Here is an 11,716-nt window from a genome sequence, read left to right as displayed (position 1 = left end):
GCTCCTGTCTTCTTTTTTTCAGTCTGAAGTATACCCGTAAATAAAGAAAAAGGCTTGTACTTTTTTCATTCATTTATTTCATGGTAAATCAAGTTTTGTCTGTGTTGCAGCATCTGTAGAGGATTTTAGTTGTTTAGGAGGCATAGTGTGTTGCTTCTTGATATTGATCACACTTTTTTGCGTGTGTGTGTGTGTGTTTATGATTACAGAGATTGAGAACTCAAAGTTTGAAATTGTAAAACTTGCAGTCTTTTCTTTTGGATCTTCTCTTGTCCTTTCCTGTTCTTGCATTCTTTTTAATTACATTCTGGCAGGGGCCTTAACAGAGGTGCTGCAGTGGGGAACACTAAAGGAAAGCTGTCATTGTAGGCTGAAGGGGATTGGGGTAACCATACAGAAGATGTTTAAAAATACATCATTTTCTTACTTCCCTTCATTAGGTGAAACGAAGACATAAACTGGGAGGGAATGTAATATTAAGGCAGTATTCTCAAATACATGAGAGAATCTTCAGTAGAGAGCTCTGTTATAGGCAGGTTACTTTAATCTGTCTAAGTGTGTAGGTGGTATTGGTTGTTGTCAGTATTTAAACCAGACATCACTTCTCTGAACAAGCAACCTCAGTACTGGTTTGTGTGGTCAAACTTTACAGAAAATGAAGCCTCCCAGAAAAGTGATGAGCAGTTCTAAAAACGAGGTAGGAGGGTTATTCTTTGCAGGATCTCTTTCAAAATGCAGCTTAAGTATCCTTTGCTTCCTCTCAGAGGGCTCCTTGCAGCACCAATCAGAAATTTATTCTTGCCTCTTAACCCTCAGTAGTATTTCAGGTTCTTTCTTCTATTATTCTTGCTTTAGCAATAAGTAACATCATTTGACTGGATTTGCCGTTTTATGCCCTAACAGGCCTGCTTCATCTCTCATAATTGAGGAAGGTGGTGGTTCTCTTCTCTCCCTGGTGCAATTGAGTTCTTTTTGTCTACTTAATTTGCATGTTCTCTAGCAAGGAGGTGGTACTTTGGGCTTAATAATAAGGATAGCAAAATAGCATATGTGCGTGTCAAAGGACTTCTTGTAGAAAGTGAAGAAGGGCACCTTGAGTGTGTTTGGAAAGGGACCAGGAACAAGTAACTGAAGCCTTCAGAGCTAGTAGCTGTTGTTTTGAAACAGCTGCATTAATAGAAATCATTAGGCTTCTAGGAGTCTAAGAGGAAAGTTAATCTGTTGTTGAGCATGTGCACATGTGTAATTGTTTTTACCTTTCCTACTACTAGTCATCCCAGCACAATAATCCTCAGTTTGTGTGGGTGGTGCCAGCTTTACGTCAGCTCCATGAAATCACACGTTCATTTATTAAGCAAACTTACCAAAAACAAGACAAGGTAAGAATATATGCTGAGATGATTTTTGAAGCCCTTGTTATGTCTGTGTGGCTCTGTTTCTGTAGAACATGGAAGTTTGAATTTAGAAGTGAGGAGAAAAAAAGCCAAACTAAAAAACACTTTGACAAGTACAGTCTAGTGATGTACCATAAACAAACTGTTCAAGTAGAGATGCTGTGTTGTGTGCCGTCCATTTCTGTGTGCGTGTGCGTGTGTATATATATGTATAAATCTGTTTGCTATGTCAGGACTAATTTATTTTATCCTCAGCTTTTTGTAGAATAATTAACAGGCATGTGCCTGTTAAGAAATAAACAATGGCTAATGTTTAGACCGTATGCTTTGTAATTGAATTGACATTGACTCTTGGAAAACAGACTAAAATACCAGCAAGTCATGTGTTATACAGTGGCTGAGTGGAGGTGTGGGACTTTGCAATCTGCAGCACGTGTATTTCAGCACACGCTGAAAACACCATCATCAGGGGGCTTTGGGTGCTTGGAAGGGATACAGCTGACTGGTGAGGGGGGAACATACTCCTTCCATTAAGAGACACATGGCTGTAGAAGAGCAGACTGCTGTGTGCATGTGCCTGTTTATCTATTTTCTTAAAAACCTTGTTTCTCAATGTTTTTTTGTTTGCCAAGAGCATTATTCAAGATTTAAAGAAAAACTTTGAAATAGTGAAGTTGGTGACAGGAAGCTTAATATCATGCCACCGTTTGGCTGCATCTGTGGCAGGTCCAGGAGGGCTTGTTGGAGCAACATTAGTGGATGGCCGATACACTTACCGGGAGGTATGTGAACCCTGAATTTCTTACTTCCTTAGTTTTTTTAAAGCATGATGTACTGTATCACTGACCAAGTTGCGTAAGATTAGATGATGTTTCATTTTTGGAATTCACTGGTATGTATGTTCTCTCTGGTGAATAATTACACCAGTTTTTATTTATAGTTCTGTCACTTATCTGTTAGGTCTTGTTGTAGCCTTGTTATTGTATTATAGAGCAAGGGTGGGCAAACATCACAATCTACAAGTTTCTTAGCAAAGTCTTTGACTGGTTGAGAGCTAGATCTCCCCACCCCAGGACCTCCTATCTCCAAACCTGTGCAGCTTTCAGCTTCTCCACCAACTTCAGTTCAACTACCCTTGTAGAGACTATACCTTTGAATTTGGTGTGAAGCTCTTGAAATCTGAAACAGATTTGCTAGTTAGGACATAGAAGCCACACACACAGATAGCTTGTAACAGTGTGTTGCTACGGTTTTGATAATTATTTTTTCCACACTAGTTGTGACTTAGTAACTAGTGTCAAATAATATCAATATCGGGAAAGTAATAGCAAATCCAAGGGGACTTCAATGTTCCTTTTTAGAAAGGTAATCAAAAAGAAGTAATGTTAAAAATTGTGTAAAATAGAAATAAATCTCACTGCAGAAACAATTCCTGTTTTCTGGGCTTTGCAAAGTGTGCTGTTACTTGACAACTAAGTTTGCAAAAAATAAAAAGAATGCTCAGAGTTCTTGTTTCAGAAAGAAAAGTCTTAAGCTTGAGTTTTTGTTTCCTCTTTCTCAGTATTTGGAGGCGCATCTAAAATTTTTGGCATTTTTTCTGCAAGAAGCCACCCTTTATTTGGGCTGGAATCGTGCCAGGGAGATCTGGGAATGCCTTGTAACTGGCCAGGATGTTTGTGAGTTAGATCGAGAGGTAAGAAAAAGTTGAAAAGTTGGTGTCTGTGGTTGCGGAGTGAATCTTAATGGATCATTAATAGCACGTGTATTTGTTGAGACATGTGAAATGTAAGTAGCAAACACAAACTAATAATGTATTTATATGCTTTGTGGATGCATAGTGGAGCCACTGTTCCATGTTCACTTATGACTAGGATGCTTTTTTAACATTAGATTTGACTGAAGGAGGAACGTCGGCCAGGAGATTAGTTGCAGGTTTATGGATGCTTGTTTGAAAAGGGGTATGTGCAAGTTTGCGGAATCATAAAAAAGACATTCAGCATTATTTGGGTGAAAGACAACTATGAAGATGAAGTACCCTAATGATGCAATACAGCCTGTATAATATGTGAGGTTACGAGGAGATTAGATTTTGAATCTTTTGCTGTAGATAATAAGATGAGTTACTGTAGTATCTGACATAGCTTGCCAATGCTGTATAAAACTAAAATATTTGCTATGACAATAAGGTAAAAATACATCTGCCTTTCATTCACAGATGTGCTTTGAGTGGTTTACAAAAGGACAGCATGATCTAGAGAGTGATGTACAGCAACAGCTCTTCAAAGAGAAAATTCTTAAACTGGAGTCATATGAAATTACTATGAATGGTAAGAAAATGGCTTTGGTCAACAGATTTGTTTTTGAAATATAGACCAGAAATTTGCTTCCTATAAGCCTTCAAATTAAATATCCAAACAGTTCCGTAAATCAATATAATAAAAGGGTCTTTTTCTATCATTTTGAGTTTAATAGTTGTAGAGGGAAAAGGTCATCTCCTGTATTTGTTATCTTCATTTTTTCAAAAAAGCAGAGAAACTTAGCCTGACCTGAATAAAAAGCTTGCACCTTTTTTCACTTTCAGGTTTTAGTTTATTTAAGACTTTCTTTGAAAATGTGAACCTGTGTGACCATCGACTAAAGAGGCAAGGAACTCAGTTGGTGAGTGTTCTGCCAAGTTCGTTCTTGTATGCTACCTCTGGCATCTTGGGGATGGGAGGAGGTGAGACAAGGATTCTTCAGCAGCTGTTTGACATGGTCATGTTTGTATTAATATGCAGTTTGTCCTTCTAGCATTAACATTGTTAAATTATGAAGCTAAAACTCCAGAATTACAACAGTTAAAATTCAGCAATTGGTAGCTGGAAGCTGGTACGTAGCTTCTAAAACTTTGCAGGAGGAATGAGTGGACCACTTTTTTATTAATGATCATGAATTCTAGTGTGCATTTTTTGCTTCTCCCTAGCAAGGAAATAGTCCTTTCTTTTTTTGTTGGGTTTTTTTTTTTTTTCCTTCTTTACAAGAGATTTAGGCTTACCTTATTCACCTTCTACTCTACAATAATTTTTAACTCAATGAGCCTTCAATGTTTTTGTTAAATTAATGGTTATATGTTAAGTAGTTTTCCATAGGCATTTTAGATCTTTATCACAGAGAGTTAACTTACTTCAAATGCATAATTTTTTGCCAAGTATCATAGCAGGTTTTGTGATGGTTTATTATGTGGTTAGTTACCATGTTGACCTTTGTGAAACAAATTCCATTCCTGATTAAACTTCTCCGTGCTTTTGAAGTTTTTAATTTTTCAGTTGGCTCGACTGAGAGTGTTCTTCGGAACTTGTTTATCCACCTGTAAACAAATTATTTTTTTCTAGTATAAATACACAAATCCGCAGCTATTGATTTCACTTTGCAGTGTGCCAAAGCTTGGCAAATCTTAAAAAGAAAATTTTTAAGATTCAGTCAAAAGATGCTTTTCCAGCAGATGGAAGACTATTCTGTTCCTGTGGCTCAACTCACTCTTGTTTGAGAAATCCAGTCATGTTTTACTGTTGTTCTTTCTTGGGTAGAGTGTAGAAAAACTGGAATTAATAGGAATGGATTTCATTTGGAAGATTGCAATGGAGTCACCTGATGAAGAAATTGCCAATGAAGCTATTCAATTGATAATAAATTACAGCTATATTAATCTAACTCCTAGATTGAAAAAGGTAGGCATATATTTGTACATGAAAGTGCTTTGACATTCATAGAGCCTTGGTACTCTGCATGTTAAAAGGTGTAATTTGTTGGGTTCTGTCAGTTTATGAGTAATTCCCATGATTTTGTTTTAAGTTCCAACTCATTTGTACGTTTTATCTTTAGGATTCAGTATCACTGCACAAGAAATTCATTGCTGATTGCTACACACGATTAGAGGTAAAGGACAAATTTTAATTGTTCTTGTACTTACACCCTTTTTCAGTTTTGTATCTTAGAATAATTGACTACGATAACTCTATTTAAAGAAAAATTTTCTTTCCACAAATATTTCTTGTCCTCTTAGCCCTCCAGGACATACTAATTGTCCATGTAAACCAGCACTTACACTCTGCTTTGCATTCTAGGCAGCCAGCTCTGCACTCGGTGGTCCAACATTAACACATGCTGTTACAAGAGCTACAAAAATGCTTACAGCAACTGCTATGCCTACAGTAGCAACATCAGTTCAGTCTCCTTACAGGTAGGCCTGCCTTTAAAAGAATAAATATGACAGTAGACATTTGTTCCCAGCTGCTGCCCACATGATTTTGAGTCCTAATTAAAATTATTAGTATTGGTAGTTGTATATTCTGATGGTTTCTCAGTTGAATATTCCAATTACAATGCAATTTGAGTTCCAAAGAAACTTTGAAAAACCTGTGGAGTTAAAAAAAAAAACCAACCAAAAAAACAAACACAAAACCAACCAAACAAAAAAAACCCACCAAAAAAGAACGCTCCCACCCCCAAAAACCAAAACCAATCAAAGAAAAAAAAAAAAAACACAAGAAAGCCACCAAAAAACCTACAGACTATTACCAGCCTATTATTTATGTAATATTTCTGGGGCAGCAGGTTGGGTTTTTTGTTTTATTTTGTTTTTAATTGGGAGAGAAAAGGAAGGTTTTTCATCCTCTAGCTTAAATTACGCATACCTAAATGTGTGTAGCTTAAATGTGTGAGTGCAGGGTGGGATCTTTAGAAACATGAAGCTGCTTCTGAAGCTGGCTACATCTCGAGCAGTATAATGCAAGCTTCTTGGCCTGTTTTCCTAGTTAATTTCAACTGAATTAACTCCCAAGTTTAAGGAGTTATAGTTGAAAATGGCTAATTCATGGTAGTTACCCATGGGCATTGAAAATTAATCTCTGAGACAAGTTACTCTTGTTTTCAATGTTTATCTCTAGGTCAACTAAACTTGTAATAATTGAGAGACTGCTGCTGTTGGCAGAGCGTTATGTGATAACAATAGAGGTAAGATATGTAATTTTTTACTAGGCGAGGCTAAGAACACAACTTCCAATATTACTAAAAATAGTGAAAGTTATTTAAACCTATGCAACTCTAGTAACTTGTGTTACATACCATCATAGAAATGTCTTTGTTTTCAAGGGTGGTATTTACTGTCTTCCGTTTCTTCTGTAGGACCTTTACTCTGTTCCCCGAACTATTCTACCTCATGGTGCCTCTTTCCATGGACATCTTTTAACACTTAATGTTACATACGAGTCTACCAAAGATACCTTCACCATAGAGGTATGTGTGCACAGATTATGTGTGTCATGCGGTGTTGATCATGTAGCTACTCTTGGGTTTTTTGATGCCTGGATGGAACAGAGTGAGCTGGTTTTAAGGACTGCAGTCAACTTGAAAACTCTATCTGAAAATGTTGAAAGTGTGTATAAGGCTACTGTAATGGAAGCATCTGTAGGCTAAATGTATTTTGATCATCATTCCGGGGTGGGAGAAAGAAGTTGTTTGCTTACTGTCAGTGATGGAGCATTTCTACCACTGTTCTACCCTGTCAGTCTCTTTTGTGGACAATACCTTTACCACCCTATGCAGAGGAGCAGGAAGACTTTAATAGAAGATTTTTCTTTTTTTTTCTCTTGGAATTTACTGTTTCAGCAGACTTACAGTGTCGTTTAATTTTACAGGCTCATAGCAATGAAACTGTAGGGAGCGTCAGGTGGAAGATAGCAAAGATGTTGAATTCACCTGTGGATAATATACAGATATTTGCCAATGACAGCCTGGTATGTTAACTATAAAGAATTCTCATTCTTTATGAAATTGAGTCTCTTTTCCGAAACTAAATGATAAATATTTTCTTGCAGCTAACCGTAAACAAAGATCAGAAACTACTCCACCAGCTGGGCTTCTCTGATGAACAAGTCCTTACAGTAAAAACATCAGGAAGTGGGACTCCATCAGGGAGCTCTGCAGATTCCTCAACCAGTTCCAGCAACAGCAGCAGTGTATTTAGTTCATCCTATGCAATGGAACAGGTACAGCGCAATAGCCTGAAACCTTCCCTCAGATTTTTCCTGGAGGGGGGATGGTTGGGGGAGACACAGCTGGCGTGGAAGAGGTACAGTAAGATGAGACAGAAGCTGTTCACATCAGCTTGAGTATCCAGTCTTTAGTAGTCTGGTTTTGCTTTCAAACTGCGATTGAAACGAAGCATTTAAATACACAATTGTCTTACGCATGCAGATTGGACTTTATAATCTGTATTCTGTCAGCTATTGTAGCCTGTTTGGTGTTTATTAATCTCTACAAGGGTCTTTTAAACAAACACGACCCATATGATTTAATTTTGAGGTTGTATATTTGTCGGGGGGAGACATTTGAGATTCAACAAGGCCAAGTGCCGGGTCCTGCACTTCGGCCACAACAACCCCATGCAGCGCTACAGGCTTGGGGAAGAGTGGCTGGAAAGCTGCCTGGCGGAAAAGGACCTGGGGGTGTTGGTCGACAGCCGGCTGAACATGAGCCGGCAGTGTGCCCAGGCGGCCAAGAAGGCCAATGGCATCCTGGCCTGTATCAGAAATAGTGTGGCCAGCAGGAGCAGGGAAGTGATCGTGCCCTTGTACTCAGCACTGGTGAGGCCACACCTCGAATACTGTGTTCAGTTTTGGGCCCCTCACTACAAGAAGGATGTTGAGATGTTGGAACGTGTCCAGAGAAGGGCAACGAGGCTGGTGAGGGGTCTGGAGAACAAGTCTTATGAGGAGCGGCTGAGGGAACTGGGGTTGTTTAGCCTGGAGAAAAGGAGGCTGAGGGGAGACCTCATCGCTCTCTACAACTACCTGAAAGGAGGTTGTAGCGAGGTGGGTGTTGGTCTCTTCTCCCAAGTCACTGGCGAAAGGACGAGAGGAAATGGCCTCAAGTTGTGCCAGGGGAGGTTTAGATTGGATGTAAGGAAAAATTTCTTTACTGAAAGAGTAGTTAAACATTGGAACAGGCTGCCCAGGGAAGTGGTTGAGTCAGCATCCCTGGAAGTATTTAAAAGACGGGTAGATGAGGCGCTTAGGGACATGGTTTAGTGGGCATGGTGGTGTTGGGTTGACGGTTGGACTCGATGATCTTGGAGGTCTCTTCCAACCTTAATGATTCTATGATTCTATGATTTCCAGATTTCCGCTATTAATAAAGCTGCAGTATGAAAATAAACTAAGAAGCATCAACTAGCATGTTCAGACCACTCCTGGTCTGCTTTTTATGTCAACCCTAACTAACGGTTGACTTCAAAAGTTGATTGTTAAAAGGGAAATGGGGTAATGTAAAAATTCAGATGTTGTCTCAGTGTAGAAAGTGGCTGAGATTTCTACGGGCCAGGCTGGCATCTGGGTCAGTTGCTTCAGTGAAGAGCTCTCTTAAATTACTTGCAACAGAGAGGGGAGAAAAAGACTTCTGTGTTTCTGCTTGCTTCTCAGGAGAAATCCCTCCCTGGAGTAGTCATGGCTCTCGTGTGTAATGTGTTTGATATGCTTTACCAGCTTGCCAATCTAGAGGAGCCAAGGTGAGCAAACTAAATGGTTATTAATATTGAAGAAATGCTCACACTGCAAAGTTTTAATAGCTACTTATTTCGCAGTGTGTAGGCATCCACCAGGCCACAGTGTGGCTGAACCCTATTTTGCACAAGTAACTTCTGATAACTTTACAGGATAACGCTGCGAGTGAGGAAACTTCTGCTCTTGATTCCCACTGACCCAGCTATTCAGGAGGCTCTTGATCAGCTTGATTCCCTGGGAAGGAAGGTATGGATTAAACAATAACTAATCTTGGTGAGCTTAACAAAAAGGATTTTACTACCAGGTTTCTTTAAATCCCCTGTCAGACTGTAATCTGTGAAGGGTTTGAAACTCTATTGCAAAATAATGCTCATGTTAAGGATTATTGACTTATTTCCAAGCAGCTGGAGGTGAGAGGGTTATTACAGGGCTTATAGGAAATGTATTGCCAGTTACAACAAAATGCAATAGTCTCAAAATATTTCCTCTGTGGCTTATTCCTCCTAGAAAACACTGCTATCAGAATCAAGTTCTCAGTCTTCAAAATCACCATCCTTGTCTTCAAAACACCAACATCAGCCCAGTGCTAGTTCAATACTAGAAAGTCTTTTCAGATCTTTTGCTCCAGGCATGTCCACCTTCAGAGTGCTTTACAATTTAGAGGTAAGAAAACAAATTTACTTCTTTCTACTTGTGTTTCTGAGCACTAAGGTTTAAGTAGTTCTAAGTGTCTTGGGCAGGAGTCTACCATGACAGGGTCATTATGCAAAATGCAAATGTCATGTCATAGTCTGCTTTTATGTACGTGATAAATTTTACACAGAACGAAAGGGGTGAAAAGTTCTCCTTTAAAGGCTTTACTGTGAAGCAAGGCCCCTCTTTTTGTGATTTGCAAGGTGGAAGGAGTATTCTGAAGTAAGTGGAGAGGAGCAAAGAAACATCAAAGTCCTTATTGTTTAGGTAAAATTCCTGCTTGAATCTCCAGAAATTCTGAGAGTGTGATTTTTAGTGTATATTAAAAAAAAAAAAAAAAAGTTGGCTCTCTTAAAAATTAATGGGAGCTGTTGTTTAGTTTGATTGGTTTTGCTCGATTCAATTTGAAAGAAAAAGAATGCTAACTTCCCTTCTATATAAGTCTACCATACTCGGTCTGTAGAGGCTAAGGAGGAATATTTTTTGAGAAGCGTTCAACTGTGAAGAATTTTCACTATCCAAATGTGCAGGGCCAGAAGCTTCTGGCCTGTTTTAGCTGTGCATGCAAAGAGAGTGGAATACATACAATTTTTTTACCCCTAAGTATTCTCCTGAGTAAGTTCTTTAGCTAAAACACTGGATTGGACCCTGTAAAAAGGTTCTTTCCAAGTGTTCAGTGCAAGAATTTTGAAGAGTATAAGAGAATGGTGTCGTTGTTAGGACACTGTAATCTGCACACTCTAGGAAGTTGGACAGTTTCTAGTTCTACTTGCAGGTCCAACTGTTTATAAGGACTCATTACAAATATGGTTTGAACAACTTGAAGTTGGAGGGCCAGTTGCCAGCAGCTTCAAAAACAGTGGACAAAGTTATTTCATTCCTGGTGTGTGCCAGGATTACTGTAGGAATTTTCTTGTAGTTGCTTTCCTTTGGGTTTCTGCAGTCTAATGTTAGCTCTTCGTCTTCCTACACTGTCATCACACTGCAGCATTAGGATTTCCTCCTTTTCTGTACAGCTGGAATGAAGGATATCTGATGATGTCTTTGAAATATGTTGACAGGTTCTACAACTGAAAGCAAATGGTTTAGCATATCACAGCAAGGGTATCTCGTTGAACTGGCAAGTTATATTACAGTATGACGAGACAGTTATCTGCTGCTTTTATGCCAGAGAAAATAATAAAAGCAAATAATAAATTGCTTGCTTTTCTGCCAAGGGATGAGAAGTAGTAAATTGGATTAGATGTGTAGATTGTATAAGTGGACTTGTTCCTCAAATCCAGTCAAGCCAATTGGAAGATGATTTCTGTCAGGAAAAGGATGATGTGCTTTTTTTATCCCCTCAACTGGTGATCTGTTGAAAATATGGGAACCAGTCTGAACTGCTTTCTGAAAAAATGTGCACAGGAAATTTGCAGAGCACATGAAAGAGACGAAAATTAAATGTTACAGATGTTCAGGGTTATATCATGCAGTGTTGTGATAAGATTTCATGCCTGGAACTCTGTAAACCATTCTTCTGACCTGTGAACCTGGAAAAGATGTATTTTGTTTTCCCACACGCAGCGTTGTTGGCTGTACATGCCAAAGAGACTTTTCAAGAAAGTAAATAACTTCTGGGGGTTTTCTGGGGTTTTGGAAGGGGCTGGTTTTTTTTTGTTTGTTTGGGTGTTGTTTAGTTTTTTCTTTATGTAAAATGAAGTGAAATTGGTTATAAATGTACATGAGATCTGACCCACAGAGACCACAGGCTTCCTTATGGCCGTGTTTCTGAGCGTAATTGCATTCTGTGAAGTTTAGCGCTGACTTAAAACAGGAGGGATGATACAGTGATGATGTTCATAAGGTCCAGAATTACCTGGACCATCCTTTACAAAAAAAAACAAACCGATAATAGCAATACAGTTATGTTTCAGAAGGCATGAATCAATAAGTAAGCCATCTGTAGGGTGTTGTATGGGATACTGTCAACTGAAAATCTAGAAAGGAGAAGGATTCAGGCTCTTAAGGAGCACCAACTGAGCCTGAAGACAGCATTTCATGTGCTAGAGGATGTACTTTATCCTTTCCCTTAACAACTAAACTGCAATG

At 38.8% G+C, this 11,716-nt stretch overlaps 1 protein-coding gene across 1 annotated transcript in view; it reads left to right on the top strand.

Annotated features, from left to right (window-relative positions):
* Positions 1–11,716, top strand: part of USP24 (ubiquitin specific peptidase 24) — a 54,734-nt gene that overhangs the window by 13,550 nt on the left and 29,468 nt on the right. The window contains exons 15-29 of the mRNA XM_009319797.1: positions 1,272–1,379; positions 2,027–2,176; positions 2,956–3,087; positions 3,610–3,721; positions 3,976–4,052; positions 4,961–5,101; positions 5,256–5,309; positions 5,498–5,613; positions 6,320–6,386; positions 6,558–6,668; positions 7,070–7,168; positions 7,250–7,420; positions 8,852–8,937; positions 9,085–9,178; positions 9,440–9,595. Coding sequence (XP_009318072.1) covers positions 1,272–1,379; positions 2,027–2,176; positions 2,956–3,087; positions 3,610–3,721; positions 3,976–4,052; positions 4,961–5,101; positions 5,256–5,309; positions 5,498–5,613; positions 6,320–6,386; positions 6,558–6,668; positions 7,070–7,168; positions 7,250–7,420; positions 8,852–8,937; positions 9,085–9,178; positions 9,440–9,595 — 1,674 coding nt within the window. The remainder of the gene's footprint in view (positions 1–1,271; positions 1,380–2,026; positions 2,177–2,955; positions 3,088–3,609; positions 3,722–3,975; positions 4,053–4,960; positions 5,102–5,255; positions 5,310–5,497; positions 5,614–6,319; positions 6,387–6,557; positions 6,669–7,069; positions 7,169–7,249; positions 7,421–8,851; positions 8,938–9,084; positions 9,179–9,439; positions 9,596–11,716) is intronic.

Source organism: Pygoscelis adeliae, unplaced genomic scaffold (genome assembly GCF_000699105.1).
Source record: "Pygoscelis adeliae isolate BGI_AS28 unplaced genomic scaffold, ASM69910v1 Scaffold181, whole genome shotgun sequence".
Classification (NCBI taxonomy): Eukaryota; Metazoa; Chordata; class Aves; order Sphenisciformes; family Spheniscidae; genus Pygoscelis; species Pygoscelis adeliae.
This window is presented reverse-complemented; position numbering and strand designations above follow the sequence as displayed.